The 21,368-nt window shown below is 36.3% G+C and overlaps 2 protein-coding genes across 2 annotated transcripts in view; both read right to left on the reverse strand.

Annotated features, from left to right (window-relative positions):
- Positions 1-21,368, reverse strand: part of LOC126801498 (membrane-bound O-acyltransferase gup1) — a 178,711-nt gene that overhangs the window by 317 nt on the left and 157,026 nt on the right. The gene's annotated exons all lie outside the window — the stretch shown is intronic.
- Positions 14,321-15,663, reverse strand: LOC126803461 (uncharacterized). Its single transcript, XM_050531267.1, has 2 exons — positions 15,514-15,663; positions 14,321-14,770 (listed from the first exon to the last, which is right to left on the reverse strand). Exons 1-2 carry the CDS (start codon positions 15,661-15,663, stop codon positions 14,321-14,323), a joined length of 600 nt encoding a protein of 199 aa, XP_050387224.1.

Below are 21,368 nucleotides of genomic sequence, written 5' to 3' on the forward strand. Positions count from 1 at the left end.
GGTGCGAATTGAATTTTTGTGTTCCTTCTTAGCCTATTTATATTTGTGAGCTTCCTCAAGCTTGTTTCACACTTCAAAATCAAAAATCATGCAAGTCTAAATTTCCCTTAGTTGATTGAGAACTCAACTAGCCAATGTTCCTCAAGCTAAAATTCTAGCATTCACTCTTTCTCTCTTAAACAAGTTCATTCCTTACTAAAGTAATCCAACTTTTGATCCACATCAAAACCTTTTTCACCCGTAAAACTTCAAGGTAAGTAGATCTTACATCTTTATAATCTTTTATCTTTTAAAATTTATCAAAGTGCATAGCTAAGGATAAAATAGAAAATACCATGGTTTGGTAAGAACTATATTTTCGTATTTTTTAACAATGAGTTTGTCCAAGGTAACAATAACATTAAATGCCGCATGAAAAATGCTTTAATTTAGGCTTTTGAGAAGTTATGGCTAATCAAAGTTAGATTTAATAAACTCACTGAAAATCTCTTGTAACACTCACGACTTAAAAAAATCATATCTCACTCATTTCTTAACCATTTTCCACAAAATTTATATCCAATTAAATTTTAAGACCTCTAGTTTTAATATGCAACATTTTCAGAAGAAATGATGAAATATTTAGAATGCGTAGACATCTAAGATGATAACTTGATGATTGGTTTCTGCATTGCTACTGTGTTTGAACTTTTTAGACTCAATGACTTTGAACTGGACTATATGACTTATCCTATTGGATTCCTTACGAAAATTACTTGAACATAGACTCCTCAGTTGCCTAATTTGGACGTAAATTGAATGAGTTATCGATACAAAAAGTTGACAGACTTTGACACTAATATTTGAAGGGCAATTGGTACTTTAGACAAAGATTTCTCTTATTATGGAATAAATGACTACTAACCCTTTGACTACTAACTAATATTGTCTAATTATTTTTAATTTAAAGTACATTTACTTTATTGCACATTTATTTTCAAGTTTATTAACTTGTTTATTTCATGCATACATTGAGCTATTGATACGTATTTATATCTTGGTGTAAGGCTATCTACTTTATTAGTATTTAAATATTGTCTTAATTACTAAAATTTGTGATATTATATTGATGTTATTGAGTTGGAGGTGTGAACGGGGTGATTAGTACTACATCGTAATTAAGTGAATTACTGGTAAAATTGTTTTGTGCTTTGTGAGTTAGCCTTGGGCCCTAGCCCCTACAAATAGTGGACTATTATACTCATAGAAGAATTGACCTTGAGTATACATAAACTTTGGTTTTGGCCTCGGTATGTTGAGCCTCCGTGTTTTGAGTAAACGTGAACCCTAACATGTGACTTTGTGATTAATTCTAGTTTTCTTAACATTCACACAATTGATTGAATATATTGATGCTGATATGTATATCTATATGCATAAGTAAGAATTCGTGTAATCAAATACACCTAATTTTTTGTACATTTTACTTGGTTATTCATATTTGAATTTCTCATTAGCCAAATTAATATAAGAATGTACTATGTACTTTCTGGGTCTGTGTTACTCATGATGCTACACAATCTTATTTTCAGGTAATGAGTAGATGTTTGGGGAATGAGATGAATCTAGTAAATAATTATGATGATTTTTGTTTAATTACTTTTTCAACATAATAAATGCAAGACTCTTGTATCTTTGCTAAATTTCAGTATTTCTAAATCCACTGTATTGTAAAATTATATTTCAGACACATATTTTTGTCAGTCTTATTGAATAAATTCTATTGGTTAAAATGTCAAATCTCTAATTCGGGAACCATATTTCCATATAATAGTGGTCTCGAATTTGGTGGCATGACAGATTGGTATCAGAGCATAAGCGATTCAATATTGAGGTATGCTATTCAAGATCATCTCTACAAATTTTCATCTAATTCGGACATCGTTAAGGTATTGAAATTAGATTAAATCAATGAATGAATTAAAACTGTTCAACGTGAACCGTTCATATAAATCTCAATTTTGAAAGCTCAAACCATTGTCAAATTGGATGAAACTTTGTAGAGATGATCTTGAATAGCATACCTAAATATTGAATCACTTATGGTGAAAAAAATTCATAAGAAAGTGTGCCAAAATTAGAACTTCACTCTGAAATTTCAGAGTGAAGCTTAATTTTGGATAAAGACTATATATATATATATATATTCAAAAACTTAACAAGAACGAGAAGAATTATGTATTTATGTTGTATGCGAATGTGTTTCTCAAAGTTAGAGGAGTTGCATATAAGTTCTCACTTATAATTTGTTGCATCTTGAAATTTTGTGCTTGAATCGATATCTTTCAAAATTAGAGTTGATTTGTCTAACTAACAATGATGATTTGACAGTATGGATCATCAGTTCGTAGAAGTACTACGAAGTGATTTTCAATTCGGTAATGATTATTTGGAACTTCATGCTAATGCTAGGCAACTGACCTATAACATGTGTGTTGATATTTCCTTTTTCGCAGCTTCGCTCGGTGGATTGCTTGGTGGCCTCCATGGCCAAACATCGTACGAAAGGCCTCCGCCCGCTACGATCTGTTCGTCTACTCTAGGGGTTTCTCCCAATTTGAGTTCTCCATGGAGGATCAATCTTTTGATGAAGTTTGGATGCTCTCACCTACAATGTTGGTTCGATCTCTCATCAAGGCTTCGGATGTTGGCCCCCCTCGCGTCTCGGTGAAAAACCCTTTCAATCCAAACCGGGTACTAAGTCATGTTCGGAACGTCCTTGTTCCTCTTAGAATCGATCTAAGCTGGAGCCAGGTATGTGTCTCTATCAATTCTACCCAGGTACGTCATTGTCTTTCTCTTTTCACTTTTGTTAATTGGACCTCACTCACTCTTATATTTGGAGTTTACGTGCTATACCCATTTGTGATTTGGGTATGGCAAAAGCTAGTTCTATCGGGATTGATTATATTTTTCCACAATCTGGAAATAATACTATGTTTGTCAATGGTAATCTTATGCCTCTAAGTTCTTGTACTATTGAATCAAGTGCTGAAGCTTGTCTAGATGATTTCCTTTATCCAATTGATTTGGGTGTCTTTCATTTGGTCTGTCTTTCTACTGATATGTTAAATGCCTACATTGATAAATTAAATTACATAATTAAGCCTACTCTGGAGACAACAATAAAGATGATAACATGGCCGAAGCTGCTGAGGAGGAAGGCAGTGTTTCTTCTTCAAATTGAGCTAAGATATGAAGTTAATGACTTGGAATAGCAGAGGAAGTGCCTAGGATGGTTTTGTGGCACAAGCTCACTTTTATATTTCCTGCTATCATGTAGATGCTTTCTGTATATTGGATACTAGATCATCTACTAATATGCTAAATAAATTTAGGAAGTTTGGTTTTGATGATGAATGCTTAATTCCTTCTGCTGGACAATGTGTTGGTTTAAGTTTGCTTTGGAATTCAAATTAAATTTCTATTCAAGTAATTATGCCTCATGATAGATTTATACATACTACTATCACTGATGTTTCAAACGGGAAAACTATTTTTCCTACTTTCATTTATGCTTATCCAAAAAAAGATAAACAAGCTGATCTTTGGAATGTGATAGCTAGACTGAACCTTGGAAATCATGAGTGCTGGGTTATTATGGGGGATTTAAATATAATCACCAATATTGAAGAAAAGTTGGGTGGTTTGCAAGGTACCACTCAGTATATGAAGAATTTCTGTGACTTCTTATGCAATGAAAGCTTATTTTCTCTATCAGCTAGCGGCATTCCGTTCACCTGGACTAACAAGCAAGAAGGTGATGCTCAAATTTTTGAAAGACTGGATAGAGCTTGTGTTAATGGTCATATGATTATTAAATATCCTGACATTAAATTAGAAAATTTACCTATTATTGGCTCAGATCATGGTCTCATCTTTCTCTCCTTAGAGAATAATGTCCAAAAAAGGCCTAAGACATTTAAATTCGAATATATTTGGTTATCCCATAATGGCTTCAAACCTTTGGTGAAAGACTATTGGGGTAAAGTCTATAACAATAACCCTTTACACAATTTTCTAACTATTACTAGACAATTTGCTTCTCAGGCAAAGAGTTGGAGCAAGAGCACCTTTGGAAATCTGTTTAGGAAGCTTGAGGAGCTGAATGAAGAAAGCAGCTTAATCCAACAACAATTGATGAACCAACCTGATTCCTCCTTGATTGAAAAAGATTTTACCATTAGGAAGGAACTGTGTAAACTGTACAAAGATGAAAAGATTTTTTGGGCTCAAAGAGCAAAAGCTAACTGGCTCAATTTGGGTGACAGGAATACAAAATTCTTTCAGGCTCAGGCAAATATCAGGAAAAAATGAATTTTATTTCAAAGCTCCAGGACAGTTGTGGTAATTGGATTACCTTAGATGCATGAATTTCGGAGATCCTTGTTCATGATTTTCAAAAAAGATTTTCTAAAGACCATGTTCCTTATATGCATGCCACAAAGAAATTTCTTTCTATTATAGAACCTTGTATTTCTGATGCAGATAATGATCTTTTGTTGAAACCTATCGCAGATATAGAAATCCTCGATGCAGTCAAGAGTATTGGAGCATTGAAAGCCCCAGGTCCAGACGGATTGCATGCGGCTTTCTATTAGAATTGCTAGGATGAGGTGAGTTGTTCAGTCATTCCAATGATTAAGAGTATTTTTGGTGACATTTAGGATATTTCATTAATAAATCATACTAATATCGCTCTTATCCCAAAGGTAGAAAAACCTTCAAAAGTGAACGATTTATGACCAATTAGCTTATGTAATGTTGCTTATAAAATTTTGACCAAAATCTTAATCAAGAGACTGAGACCCTTGTTACCTAAATGCATCTCCAAGAACCAGGGAGTCTTTGCTCCTGGTAGGGCTATTCAGGATAACATTCTAATAGCTCATGAACTTTTTTCTGATTTCCACAAGTCAAAAGCAAAAACTGGAGCTATGGTTTTGAAACTTGATTTGGAAAAAGCTTATGATCTTTTGAATTGGGGTTATGTTGTACACTGCTTAGAAAGCTTTGGTTTTCACCAAAGATGGATCTCTCTTATTTTAAATTGCATCTCCACAGTTTCTTTCTCCATACTTGTTAATGGTTCCCCTAGAGGTTTCTTTAAGCCAAGCAGAGGCATTAGACAAGGTGATTCTCTCTCACCTTATATTTTTATTTTGGCAATGGAGCCTCTCATTAGGCATTTCAATTCTCTTGGTGATAAACCTAAAACACATGTGGGAATTCTTTCTTCCCCTAGAGGTTTTCAGATTTCAAACTTAATGTTTGCAGATGACTGTTTGATTTTCGCAAAAGCTAGCAAATCTGGAGCAAGGAATATTGCTAAAGTACTTGAGCTCTTTTCAAGTGCATCCGGTCAGAAGATCAATAATCATAAATCTTCAATTTATTTCTCCCCTAAAGTCAGTGCTTCCATCAAATCTAATATTGTAAACATTCTTAATATTCAACATAAGGCAACAATTGGCAAATATCTTGGCATTCACAATATTATCTTCTGGAAGGACAAAATTAATGCAAAGGAACTACTTTTAAAAATCTCTAACAAGCTTGTAGGTTGGAAGAAAGGTACCTTGTCTAGAGCTGGGAGATTAACTTTAATTAAGGCTAATCTCTCTTCAATGCCAAAGCACATCATGACATGTTTCAAATGCCAAAAAAAAGTGACAAATGTAATAGACAAAGTGGCCAGAAACTTCTTCTGGGGATCTGATCATAAATGCTCCCCAGTGGCATGGGATCAAGTTTGTATGCCTAAAGCTACTGGAGGGCTTGGTATTAGAAAGGCTGCTTTCTTTAATAATGCAGCTTTAGGCAAATTAGCTTGGAAAGTTATTACTGGCAATGACGATTGGTGGTCTATGATTGTTAAGAGAAAATATCTCTCAAAAGTTTCCTTCTTTCAGGAAAAGAAAAAGGCAAAGATGCTCGGCAGCTTGGAACGACATTCTTGACACTAGACAACTGATCATGAAAGGTATGCGCTAGATTGTTGGCAATGGTAAGAGTATTAACTTCTGGAACTTTAATTGGGCTTTTGATACTCTTATCAATTTTATTTCCCTTCATATGAGAACAAACATTAACTTGGATGATAAAGTGGCTGACTATATTGAGGATGGTAAGTGGTGCAAAGATCAACTAAGTTTGGTCCTTGACAGTGAGATTATGAAAAGTATTGTCAGCATTCCTTTACTGTTGTGTGAGCAAGAGGATGAAGTCATTTGGGGACCTGCTGCTAATGGCAAGTGCTCCATTAAATCTGCTACTTGGATCCAACATGATAACCTTAACAAGCATCAAAATATAAAGCTTTTGAATAAATTGTGCAAGCTTGATGTCCAACCAAAAATTAAGTTGTTTAGTTGGTTTTTGATCAGGGGTCGTCTTAAGACTAGAGATAGACTCTCAAGATTTGGTTTACTTACTGATAATTCATGTCCCATGTGTATTGAAGATAATGAATTTGCTAACCACCTTTTTGGTGAATGTAGTTTTGCTCAAAAAGTTTGGAACTTGGCTGGTATTAACCAGGCTATTAACTGGTCTGATGGTTTGATTAAGGTTCTGGAGAACTTGTTCCTTGTCCAAAATCATGATCAGGACCTATTTGCAAAGGTTCTAACAGTTGCTTGGTTCATCTGGAAAGCAAGAAATGATTTGGTTTTTAGGGGGACCAGGCCTAATGCTAATGTTGTTAGTTTGAGTGCAGCAAATTTCCTCGCTGCAGCTGTGATTGAAAACTCCATTTCTAGGGGGATTATATCTCAACCTTCCTCGGCCATTATTAAATGGCAAAATCCTCCTACAAACAGAGTAAAGATAAATTTTGATGGTTCAGTTAGAAATGATTCAGCCGCTAGAGGATTCATCTTGAGGGGTGAAGACGGTCAGCCAATCTATGCAGCTGCCACTTCCTTCAGACGCACCTCGGTTCCTATTGCTGAAGCTATGGCGCTGAGGAACAGTTTAAAAGTAACTCTGGAACGTGGCTTTCACTCGGTGGATGTTGAAGGTGACGCGAAGATGGTCATTGATGCAGTTAATGGAGCTATACAGCCTCCTTGGAGGCTCCTTGTGATTATTAGGGATATTAAAGCCCTAGCTGCCCAATTTAGAAGCATTAGCTTTCAGCATGTTTTTAGGGAAGCTAATTTTGTTGCTGATGCTCTAGCTGATCTAGGTCATTCTTCGTCGGCTTGTTGGATTAAGGAAGTTCCTAGAGAGGTTTCTAGAGCTTTATTATTTGATATTGTAAACTCTGGTTGCTCCAGGGGTTTCAAATTATAATTCATTTTCTTTTTTTCAAAAAAAAAACAATCATGATATCAACCTAGATGATAAGCACTACATGGTTACTATGTATGTTAATCAAGGAATTAATCTATACATGGTGGGTACGCTAGTAGCATATAGTACTCAACCTCATATACTATTTGATACTGGTGCATCTAATTCGTTTATATTTGTTGCATTTGTCTCAACTTTGGGTTTAACAGCAACTGAACAAGATGAGCTTCTAATGGTCTTGACACTGTTAGAAAAATCTGTCATCTTAACCAAAGTTTGTAAATCATGTCCTATACATGTTTTGGATACAAATTTCTCATAGGGCCTTCTAGTTTTAAATTTGAGGCGTTGTTACATAATTCTAGGATATGATTGGTTAAGCAAATATCATGCCCTTATAGATTGTCGTGGAAAACTATCACTTTTTCCATACCTGGCCAACCTATTTGAAAAATCCATTGTGACTTTCCAAGAAAATCAACTCCTCCCAAATTTCTTGCCAATGTTGAATCACAGAATTCTGAACCTTCAATAGAACAAATTCCTGTGGTGAACTCTTATAAAATGTTTTTCACAAAATCACTCATTTACCACCAAGTCGAGAAATTGAATTCAGCATTGACCTAATACTCGAAGCTAGCCAATTTATGTGACACCCTATAGAATGGCACCGAAAGAATTAGATGAGCTACAAAAGCAAATCAATGGGTTGCTCGATCTTGGGTTTATTCGACGTAGTTTTTCTAGCTGGAGAGCACATGTGTTGTTCGAGAAGAAAGATGGATTCCTCCGTTTATGCATCGACTAACGACAACTAGACAAGGTGACTATCAAGAACAAGTACCCATTGCCGCGAATTGATGATTTATTTTATCAATGACGAGGAGTTCAGGTATTCTAAAAGATTGACCTACGCTCTGGGTACCACCAACTTCTTGTAAAAAAGGATAATATCCTTAAAACTGCATTCAACACACGTATGGACAATATGAGTGGTTAGTAATGCCCATTGGTATAACCAATGCACCAGCCATATTCATGGACTTGATGAATCGAGTTTTTAGTTCATTTTTGGATAAGTTTACTATCGTCTTCATTAGGGGTGGACAAACTGACCCGAAAACCGAAAAAAACCAGACCCGAACCCAAACCGAATCCGAATAAACCGAAACCCGAATCAAACCGAACCGAAAATAAAAAAACCGAACCGAACCGATTCTATTTGGGTTGGGTTTTGGGTTCAGTCCCTTAGAAACCGAACCGACCCAAACAACCCGAAGTCAATGGTCAACGTTACAAAACGACATTATTTTGTCATATTTATAATTTTACATTATTATTATTTTTTAAATAAAAAAAATAGTGTGGTCGGCCTCACAGCCGCACATAATTTCTAACCTAATTGACCTAATGTATAAAAGGCGCATTATTTAGCCGTCTTGCTTCCTTCATAATGTGATAAGTTTATTTTAAACCTAATATAAATGTTATGATACATTAGTTGACACTTAGGAAATCGACAACTCTAATTCTAAATATGATCGATCGACACCAGCAGATATGATTGGTATATATATTTAGGGACCCCGTAAAAATTTCGTCCGTTTTGGACATGGTTTGAACGTTCGTACCTACGGTTAACTAAAAAAGAGGCGTTTTCACATATTGAAACCCTATTGACCGGGGCTTTGCCAAATATATTTCTTTAGTGCGACCGCGCATGATAGGTAATAAAAATTAGGTGATTTCAGATATGCAAACGGCTTTCGGCGTTCGCATATTTGTAATAGGTCCTCCCTTATGGCATAATAGTGGTGTTTTCGATTTACCAAAAATTCTGACGGTTAAATGAGGTCCGAATTGGATGAAATTTTTATAGGGTCACTAAATATATATACCGATCACATCGGCTGGTGTCGATCGATCCCTAGAATTTTCCTTCATATAGTCGCTTCATAATGTGATAGTTTTATTTTAAACCTAATATAAAAGTTATGATACACTAGTTGACACTTAGGTGATCGTCAACTCTAATTCGAAATATGGTCGATCGACACCAGCAGATGTGATTGGTATATATATTTAGGGACCCCGTAAAAATTTTGTCCATTTTGGACATGGTTTGACCGTTCGTACCTACGGTTAACTAAAAAAGAGGCGTTTTCACATATTGAAACCCCATTGACCGGGGCTTTGCCAAATATATTTCTTTAGTGCGACCGTGCATGATAACTAACAAAAATTAGGTGATTTCAGATATACAAACGGCTTTCGGCGTTCGCATATTTGTAATAGGTCCTCCCTTATGGCATAATAGTGATGTTTTCGATTTACTAAAAATTTCGACGGTTAAATGAGGTCCGAATTGGATGAAATTTTTATAGGGTCACTAAATATATATAACGATCACATCGGCTGGTGTCGATCGATCCCTATAAGTTTCCTTCATATAGTCGCTTCATAATGCGATAGTTTTATTTTAAACCTAATATAAAGGTTATGATACATTAGTTGACACTTAGGTGATCGTCAACTCTAATTCGAAATATGGTCGATCGACACCAGCAGATGTGATTGGTATATATATTTAGGGACCCCGTAAAAATTTCGTCCATTTTGGACATGGTTTGACCGTTCGTACCTACGGTCAACCAAAAAAGAGGCGTTTTAACATAATAAAACCCCATTGACCGGGGATTTGCCAAATATATTTCTTCAGTGTGACCGCGCATGATAAGTAACAAAAATTAGGTGATTTCAGATATGCAAACGGCTTTCGGCGTTCGCATATTTGTAATAGGTCCTCCCTTATGGCATAATAGTGATGTTTTCGATTTACCAAAAATTCCGACGGTTAAATGAGGTCCGAATTGGATGAAATTTTTATAGTCACTAAATATATATACTGATCACATCGGATGGTGTCGATCGATCGCTAAAAGTTTCTTTCATATAGTCGCTTCATAATGCGATAGTTTTATTATAAATCTAATATAAAGGTATGATACATTAGTGGACACTTCAGCAATCGATAACTCCAGTTTGAAATATGGTCGATCGACACCAGCAGATGTGATCAGTATATATATTTAGGGAACCCGTAAAAATTTCGTCCGATTTGGATATTGATTGATCGTCCATACTTATGGTAAAAAAAAAAGGCGTTTTGACATATTAAAATCCTCATTGATCGGGGCTTTGCCAAATGGATTTTTTTGGTGCGACCGCACACAATCGGTGATAAAAATTAGGTGATTTCATATATGCAAACGACTTTTAGTGTTCGCATATTGGTAATGGGTCTTCCCTTATGACATATTAGTGTTGTTTTCGGGTAAAAACTCATCGGGCTTGCGGGCCTCGGCGAGCTTTTCAGATCAACGGGCTAAATGATGAGGCATAATTCAATTAGGTATGAAATAATCATTAGTTAGTTTTTCATCTTTATGTTAAATTTTGTACTTTTAAAATTAATATATAATATTACGTATTTTACATACGGGTAAAACCGAAAAAAAAAACCGAACCGAACCGAACCGTACGGGTTGGGTTGGGTTGTGGGTCACAGTCTCTAAAATAGAAAAACCGAACCGAACCGAACCGAATTTAAAATTTGGGTTGGGTTATGGGTTTTGTCCAAAACCGAACCGAATGGACCCGTGTCCACCCCTAGTCTTCATCGATGATATTTTAATTTATTCCAAAAATGAAGCAGACCACACACAACACTTGGAGACTACCTTACAAGTATTGAGAGAACACAAGCTATATGCAAAATTTGAGAAGTGCGATTTTTGGCAACACTAAGTGAAATTCTTGGGCCACGTTGTCTTTCAAAATGGAATAGCAATGGACCCTGCAAAGATCAAAGCTGTGTTAGAATGGAAAGCTCCTACCACTCCAACCGAAATACGAAGTTTTCTTGGCCTTGCTGGTTATTATCGGAGGTTCATTGAAGGCTTTTTCAAAAATTGATCTTCCATTGACAAGGTTGACTCGAAAAAATGTGAAGTATATTTAGGACGCCAATTGTGAACAAGCATTTCAGAAGCTAAAGGAAAGGCTGACAACAGCACCAATCCTCACCATTCCAGAAAGTGGAATTCCTTTTGTCATATATACCGACGCATCACATCAAGGACTCGGTTGCGTTCTCATGCAAAATGGGAAGGTGGTAGCTTATGCATCTCGACAATTGAAGGTGCATGAGAAGAACTATCCAACCCATGATCTTGAGCTAGCAGGTGTGGTTTTTGCTTTGAAGGTTTGGAGGTATTATTTATATGGGAGTGGTTTGATCTATTCTCTAACCACAAAAGTTTAAAGTATATTTTCTCCGAAGAGGATTTAAACATGCGACAAAGAAGATGGATGGAGCCTATCAAGGACTATGACTTCACATTGCAATACCATCTCGGTAAAGCAAATGTAGTGGCTGACGCTTTAAGCCGAAAACTCCAAAGTCACCTAGCTACAATTATAAAAGAGCATTGGAGCATGCTAAGAACTCTAATTGAGTACAATCGTACTCCTTCAACGAACATGAATGAGATGTTTATTGAAAACTTAGTGGTGCAACCCTCAATAATAGGCGAAATCATTCAAGCACAACGGGAAGATGAATGGCTCGTGGAATACGTTCGCGGAATGAAAGAGAAGCACCCCGAAGACTAGAGCACACATACGGAGGAAGAGATGCGTTTTAGAGGGAGGTTTTGCCTGCCAAATGTTGGATCATTAAAGGAGTGATATAATGCAAGAAGCACATTGTTCAAAATTCACAATCCACCCAGGAGGAATAACAATGTATAAAGACCTATGGAAAAACTATTGGTGGAACAACATGAAGAGAGACATTGCTAACTATGTCTCTAGGTGTCTTACATGTCAACTTGTGAGGGCGGAGCACGTGCGAAAGGCAAGATTATTACAACCTCTCAAAATTTCAGAATGGAAGTGGGAGCACATCACGATAGACTTCGTTACTGGATTGCCAAGGACGCAAAGAGGCAGCGATGCAATTTGGGTCATTGTTGATCGCCTTACAAAATTTGCCCATTTCTTACCAATAAAGGTAACATATTCCATCGATTTCTCAAGTAAGCTATACCTATGAGAAGTAGTACGTCTGCACGGAGTTTCTGTCTCGATAGTGTCACATCGTGATGCTTGATTCACCTCAAGATTTTGGGTTAGCTTACAAAGTACAATGGAGACGAAGTTAGACATGAGCACTGCATTTCATCCTCAAACTGATGGACAAACTGAAAGAGTCAATCAAGTGATGGAGGATATGCTTAGGTCTTGCATTTTGAATTTAGGAGGGAGTTGGGAGGATCACCTATATTTGATCAAGTTTGCTTACAACAATAATTATCACTCAAGCATAGGGATGACACCTTTTGAAGCTCTCTATGCGAGACCATGCCATACCCCAATATGTTGGGCTGAGGTAGGCGAAACCGTTCTTCCCGGACTTGATGTAGTTAAGCATTCTTGCGGAGGTAGTTGCATCAATTAAGGAGTGCTTGAAAGCTGCACAAAGTCGACAAAAGACCTATGTCGATCGACATAGGAGGAATGTAGAGTTTCATGTCGGAGATCGTGTCTTGTTGAAAGTCTCACCCATGCGATCGTGTCTTGTCGGAGATAGTTCTAGGAATTTACATGCTTAATCAACATGAGTGACGCCATGCTTGCTTACATATCTCCAATTCGACTTAATGTGCTTATGTGCTACTTTATTGTTTAACTAGAACGCTTCGTTATGTTGAACTCTTTTTAGCATATATTTAGGATTAAACACTTTGTTGATTCTAAATAATTAAGAAGTGTTAACGATTAGATCAACCGCTTCGGACTCTAATTAGCATTGGAATTGAAATAGACTTAGAAATAATCGAAAATACTTACTGCCTATGTGTTGTTCTATGCGTGTCATACATGTTTCTTGAGTAGAATTCGTGTTTTGGTTATGTGATGAGTGGTAGATCAATTGTATATAAATAATTTAAGATTTATTTTAAGTAGTAGTTTTAGAATCCAAATCAAATCCCCCAATAACATAATAAGTGTTGAGGCCCTTTTGATTTCCCTGACTGAACGATCCCTGCTTATTTTATACTAAAGATGATGTTTTTCAGGGTATTTTATAGACGTTCTAACAAAACGCTTTATCATTTTGGCGCCGTTGCCGGGGAATTGATTAATTCTCAATGCTTTGAAGTGTTACTATTGTGTTATATTGTGAATTGTTGGTGATGAAAGAAAAGGTTTAACATAGGCTCAAATGGGTTCATACTAAGATGTCTCAAGCAGGGCACAAATAGGGCATACGCTTTTTGGCATAAAGTGATGGAAATACTAAAAAGATCCAACAATTCTTTTCAAAATTAGAGTATATTATGATAGAAGTTTCGAAAGTTTCACAAAGTAAGTTCTAGCATTCTCTAGTTCATTGAATCTCTATGGCATATGAATCGATCAAAATAGATATAATGAGGTTATATAGCTAAGAAACGATAGAATAACATTCAAAAGAAAGGCACAAGTATGGCTCGAAACTCACAAGGGTTACATGAATCAAAATGAGTAAGGAACATGCTCATTATGTACGTAAATTTCAAACTCCTCATCTACTACATGTTCGTACAATTTCTACACATCGATTAACCATCAAATATCAATTAAGTAACTCAAAACAAAAACAAAACAAAACAAACACTACAAAATCGAAAAATAGAAAATAAAAACAATAAAAATCGAAAATTAAAGCAAGAAATCGAAAAACACATAGGCATCAAACAATTGAATACAACGAATGATGTATACCCCACCCCACACTTAATACTTACATTAGCCCTCAATGTACAATATGATAAGCAACGCAAAATAAAAAGAGAAAAAAATAAGAAATCGCAAACACTCGTTGATAGCTCCTCCATTAGCTTAAGTTTATAGTCTAAGCCTAGACTTCCACAAAGATTCACTTGCTTACCGTACGTTCAAGGAGAGAAGTCTCCTCCATATTATGCTCTGCAAAGTTCTCATAGTACGGCTTCAAGCGATGTCTGTTGAACTGAAATTTGGTTCCATTGATCTGAATAGCACCATAAGGAAAGATATTAGTAACAACAAACGGGCGAAGCCACCTAGAGTGGAGCTTGCACGGAAACAACCTAAGTTGAGAATTAAACAAAAGAGCTGTATGTCCAATGACAAAGTGTTTCTTCCTTATCATACGGTCATTGAACTCCTTGGTCTTCTCTTTGTAAATCATAGCCGAGTCATAGGCCTCATTTCGAATCTCCATCTCATGCAATTGCAACTTCGTATGCTCTCCGGCCTCATCAATGTCCATGTTGAAGTTATTCACAGCCCACCATGCACGATGTTCAGGCTCCACAAGAATATGGCACGCCTTGCCATAGACTAACTAAAAAAGGGACATGTCAAGAGGAGTCTTGTATGCAGTTCTATAAGCCCAAAGAGCATCATCTAACCATTGGGACCAGTCATTTCGAGTTGGTCCAACTGATTTCTCCAAAATCCTCTTGATCTCTCGATTAGATAGCTCCACTTGTCCACTCGTTTGGGGGTGATAAGGCGTAGCAACCTTATGCTTGATACCATACTTCCTCAACAAAGACTCAATCATACGGTTGTAAAAGTGAGAAAAGCCATCACTAATCAATAGCCACAAGAATATACAAAAATCCATTAGAGTTAGGGAATGGTCCCATTAAATTGATGACCCAACTATCAAAAATTGCAACATAAAGAATATGTTGCATTGACATTTGATCTCTAAGACCAATATTACTTGTTCTTTGGCACCTGTCACAAGTCATACAAAAAGCATATGCATCTCGAAAAATAGTAGGCCAAAAGAAACTATATTCTAACACTTTAAGAGCAGTCCTACGTGAACCAAAATGACCTACACAAGACTTAGAATGGCAAAAAACAAATATAAATTCATGTTCATATTTAGGGACACACCTTCTAGACACACCTTCTAATGGTTTGGTCAACACAGTGTTTGCACAAGTATAGTTCATCCTAAACATAATACTTAGCTAAAGCCTTGAGTCTAGTCCTTTGAGCATGCGATAAAATATCTGGAAATTGCTTAGAAACAAGATAGTTCATAATATCTGCATACCATGGCTCACTTACCTCAACTCGAAAGAGTAACTCATTCGGAAAACTCTCTTGAATGGAAAAGGGCTTGGCATCCCTCACTAAATGGCTCAAATGGTCTGCCACATTGTCACTTCTCTTCTTGTCATTGATTTCGAGATAAACTCTTGCAGCAAGAGAATCCATCGAATCAATCTCGGTTTGACATCCTTCTTTGTCATCAAGTACTTCAAAATTACATAATCAGTGTAAACAATAACCTTCGATTGAAGTAAATAAGAACGAAACTTATCCAAAACAAAGATAACCGCAAGAACTTCTTTCTCGGTTGTGGTATAGTTCTGTTGAGCATCATTGAGCGTTCGTGAGACATAGTAAATGGCGTAGAATTGCTTGTCCTTCCTCTGCCCTAGCACGTTTCCAACCAATATTAACCTTGTAAGCATCGTTAGTAGTATAAAACAAGAAGGTATCATTAGAAACCAGAGATCCAACCAGGGACTGAATCACAATCAAATAACAACAAATTTAGGAAGAGTTTAAAGGGTATTAGTTTCGAATACTAAGTATAAAAACAGAAAATAAACCTAAGCTAATATATACATGTGAACAATCAACACTTGCACAAAGCATCACCAAAATAACCCATATAAAGCAACGAAAATCAGATTTCAATTCTCCTTTAAGAGTAATGACGAGACACCATCGTGAATAACTAAGGTTGGATCATGTCATTAGGTTTCAAAGTAGTAACCTAAACACATAGACACTTAATTTATTCAACTCTTGTCAAGCGGCCTCACTGAAATTAAACCTAACTCAACCTCATGCTACAAGCGTATACACAAAGTTCATCAAGTTATCATCACAAGTCATTAATCCAACAACCTAAATATTATGCTACAAGCGCATACATAACATTAGGTATCAAAATTATTCAAGAATGACTGACGGAATAAATCTAAAATCATAGAACCAAAAACCAAAATCACAACTTTATATAGCTTGAAATAAGTACCTACTTCATAGACAAAATCGAAACAACTTTACAATAACCAAAACACATACACAACCAAGAACAAGAAAAACCTAAAACTGAAATTAACATAGAGAGTATCATGGCTACACTTTATCAATCAAATGATTTCATAAGGTGTAGCCGTGACTTCTAAGGGATGGAACCTCTTCACAAGTGTACTTCGAAGGAAGGGATGATGGAAGGGTGGAATCGGATTTAGGGTTCTTGGATGGTGAGTATGGGGTTCGGCAGAGCTTTGCATTTCTTTAGTGCAAGGATTGATGATTATTCTGATGTAGATTCATGCCTCTATATATAGGAGAAACAAGGCCCCAACTTTCCCTCACAACCCTTAGATCAAAAGCATATCAATGGCTGAAATAATTCTACCGAGCCCACTGGACCTCCGAGTAAAGATTCGAACATAACTTCTTGTAGGTATACGATATTGATGCGATTCCAAATCTTACAGAAACTAGACTCATAGAGCTTTCCATCCATAGAAGGCACGTCTTCTAATTCGTTCTAAGCTGTCCAAGGGAGCCCGTCGAAGTTGGACTACGATCCTGACAGATTTCTGATTCTTGCATGGATTGGTCCTTGATAATTCTGATTTATATGCACGAAAATATCTTCATATAAACCTTGGAAATCCATCTCCAACTTGGTATTGAAATCCAACTCCAAATAGGAAACCAAATCCAAATGGGAGACAAACAAAGGCTGCACGGGAGCTCTCCTTCTTGGGCTAGGAAATGTGTAGGCCGGCCTCACTTCTCCTTGTATAACTAGGACATGATTTCCTTGCTCATCTAAGAATGCATCACGGCATCTAGGAATGCATCACGGCTCCTCTACTCCTAGTCCATATAGAATTTGTCTTTCCTAAAAGGAATTGACAAGTTAGAAATGGGAAAGAATGAAAATAGAAAAGTAGAGTCCTATTCAAGTAAGGAATCATAGCTCAATAAGGATTTTTAGTACTTAGCACGATTTCATCATCATTTTACTCCCTCGATATAAGCACCTTCTAGACACTTATTCTAACAAAATGAACTAAACACACTAAATAAGAGGTAACAACGAACAAGAATAGAGCATAAACACATTAAGAACGTCACTCCTATCAAGCATATTATCTTAAAATCTCGAGTCTAAGAAACAATTGATATCTCTTTACTCACGCCTCAAAAACAAACTCATTCTTAAGAACATGGGGCAAATACATAGCATGAAATCAAAAAGGATTTAAGTTCTTAATTGAGGTACCTGAGTCAAGAGATGCATCAATAGAGGGACAACGGTCAGAGGCACCCTTGAAAATATATGGCTTGTGCTTTGAAACCTCCCGTAACAAGCACGTACACATCTGGCTATTCTTTTCTTACAAGGCAACAATGAGATTTTAATACCTCAATCTATGAAATTTAAATCAGAAAGGCAACAGTTTCAGCAGTAAGTCTCACACTACTACATCAATGAGTTTGTTATTAGATTTGAACCTCCAATTGGGCAAAAAAATCACTTGAGGGTTCCAGCTTGTCTTAAATCTCAGTGGCAACATTTCAGGAACCGAATCTGACTTTATCTCATTGGACCTTTCCAAGGCAACATCTTAGGAACCCTTATTCCGATAGATCAAATAGCAACCTTGATAAAACTATTTCTCGCTAACAATAATCAATTGCGGGACTGATGTAAACCCCTCATAGTTAGAATGAAACCAATGAAAAAATGGTTCCTCTAACCCCAAAAAAAGAGGGAGCACCAATATTATAGATTGAGATTTCACCCAACACATGAATACTGGGGTGAATTTACCAAGCCAAATTGAAAGGTTAAATCAAGGCAAACTGAAGGGTCAAATTTATTGAGGCAAATCGAATGGTCAAATTTATCGAGGCATACTGATTACCGAAGGTCAAATTTATCGAGGCAAATCGAAGGGAGAAAATCAAGACAAATAGAAATGACATCATCTGAAACCCACCGCTGCAAATATGAATCTGAAATTGAACTAGTAAAAATTGAAATCAAAACCATATAAAACTTTCAATTTTGATCAAAGATGGTCGATTTGAGAGTCTCTAATTGAATCCGAAGACGAGTAACCGAAACTGAGAGAAGTGAACAAAAAAATGAGGTTTTTACCTTGCGGTGGTGAGCCAGAAGAACAACAAGCCACATCGTTGGCCGGCCGCACCAGAGCGGCTCTGGGAAACCCAAACCGTTTTGAATATCAAAACTCTCTGAGATAAAGAGAGAGGGAATTGAACTTCTAAATTGGAATGAGAGACAGGGATATCTCTCTCTACCAATTACACTGCGACAATTGTCTGTCTAATTTTTAAAACACCGTTAGTTCGTTCCTTTGTGTCTAATTGAACCGTTACGTGTTAAGCTCCTTATTAGTCAAAAAGAAAGTGTCAACCCAAGTAATAACATCTCATGTATAAATATGAATCAGTTATTGTATTTACTACACACAAATTTGCAATCAATAGAAAATTAGATTATGTTAACACTCTACTTCAAAATTACATAATCACGTCTAATAAAATCAGCAACATTCATTAGCTCACCAACAAAAGTTAAATATCATTTCTTAGTTGATTTTAGGTGTTCGATGCTTTATATGACACATTATTCATGTTTGAGATTTTGAATGCAATTGTTTGGAAGCATATACTGATCGGTTTGATTATTCAACATCAATATTAACCATGTAAGCATCGTTAGTAGTATAAAGCAAGAATGTATCGTTACAAGCCGAGGATCCAAACCATGGAATGAATCACAAACCAAACAACAACGAATTCACAAAAAGGGATATAAGTTTGATAGGCACGGTTTAAGGGCAGAAAAATAAAACTTAAACTAATATATACAAGTATTCAACCAAACTCACACACAAGCATTCACTGAACAAGTAACACTGAGTTTCATTCTCCGTAAGGTTCATGTCGTAACACCTTCACAAGTAACTAAGGTTTGATCGTCCAATTAGGGTCCTCAGCGGGTATCCTAAACACATAAATACTTAACTCCTTCAATTAGTGCGCAGCACCTTCATTGAAATCTAACTCAATCAATTCTAACATACATACTCAGCGCAACAGATAAGAATCACCAAGTTCTTAGTACAAGTCTTTAATCAAACAACCTAAATATCATGCTATAATCAGCACAAACACAACACATAGCTGATCTCAAAATCACTTAAGAAAACACACGGCAAGAAACCAAAACTCATTGAATCAAAATTCAAAATTTTCATTCACATTATATAACTTGAAATCATACTATAACTTCATAGACAAAATCGAAAAAGATTAAACAAAACCAAACATTGTAATCATCCATAAACAAGAAAATCTAAAACACGAATTCGGTCATAGAGAGTCATGGTTACACTTTATGTATTCCTCAGCAGTGTTCACAAGGCAGATCCGAGACTTCTAATGGTATGAGCGTCCTAGGTACAACGCTTTGGAGTAGAATGGGATGAAGGATGAAGAAATCGGTTTTAGGTTTTCTTGGATGGTGAGGATGTGTTTGGGCAGAGATTTGGCTAGTACTTGGCGCAAGGTTGATGATCATTCTAATGTTGATTCGTGCCTCTATATATAGAAGAAAACATGACCCCAAGTTCCCCTCACAACCCTTGGGTTCAAAAGCAAATCAATGGCTGAAATAACTCTATCGAGCATACTGGACCTCCGATTAATAATTACGTTATAACTTCCTCTAGGAAATATATATATATCGATGCGATTCTAAATTCTATGGAAACTAGACTTGTAGACCATCCATATATAACATACCTTCTAATTTATTCTGAGCTATTCAGGGGAGTCCGTCGAAGTTGGACTACGATTCTTGACATATTTATGATTCTTGTATGGATTGGTCTTTAAGTGAATATCTTCTTCCTCCTTGATAATTTGATTTATTATGCACGAAAATCTCTTCAATTATACCTTGGAAATCCTTCTCCGACTTGGTTTTGAAATCCAACTCCGACTAGGAATCCATCTCTTGAATGCACACGACCTAGCTTCTCCTTGTTCAGCTGGGTTAGGGATGGTATGACAACAACTCTCCTTATCCAACTCGGAATGTGACTCACATGGCCTCTCCTCTCCTAATCCATATAAAGTTTGTCTTTCCTACAAAGAATCGTCAAGTTTGAAATAGGAAAGTAGGGTCCTACTCGAGTAATGAATCATAGCTCAATATGGATTTACAACACTTAGCACGTTTTCATCATCAAATCACTCAAATTCGAAAAGCTCTACCTAAACACTTATTCATATAAGAGGAACTAAAACATACAAAATAATAAGTAACAAAGAGTAAAAATAGGGCATAAATATTAAGAACGTCACACTTTATGCTCCTATCATATACCGAGGATTAAGGTGTTGAATTTTGTATACTTGATTATTACCCCGGTTAATTATGATATTAATGCATGTATAGGATGGTTAATAATCCTTGCCAACTATGGCCACCAGTGCCTGAGCTGTAATGCTATATTAGATAGGGATCATCACAATTCACAACAATGCTAGAGTTGGCATTACCTTTTGGAATAGGCCACTATAATATTTCTTCTGGCATTTGTTTTTCTGTTAATTTCAGTTGTTTACACCTTGTAGACAATTAGTAAGAATTCACTGAGTTGTGTTAACAGGATCGATAGCTTCATGTTCACTAAAAGGGAAAACACATATCCTGTTTTTCTTAAGAGAAATAAAATTACAACAAGGTGCCTCTCAAGCGCCTATAAGGCATAGTATCAGACAAAATGGCCATATTGGCTTGAAAACACAATCATGTTGCTAAGTGCTACTTTACCAGAATTTTTATT

The sequence above is a fragment of the Argentina anserina genome, chromosome 7 (genome assembly GCF_933775445.1).
Source record: "Argentina anserina chromosome 7, drPotAnse1.1, whole genome shotgun sequence".
Taxonomy (NCBI): domain Eukaryota; kingdom Viridiplantae; phylum Streptophyta; class Magnoliopsida; order Rosales; family Rosaceae; genus Argentina; species Argentina anserina.

What these genes read in the sequence shown, in the direction of transcription:
- LOC126803461 (XM_050531267.1), bottom strand. Translation starts at nt 15,663, where the DNA reads ATGGATTCTCTTGCTGCAAGAGTTTATCTCGAAATCAATGACAAGAAG. An exon ending in AGTTACTCTTTCGAGTTGAG is followed by an intron (nt 14,771 to 15,513) that starts GTAAGTGAGCCA and finishes TCCCTTTTTTAG; the next exon opens with TTAGTCTATGGCAAGGCGTG.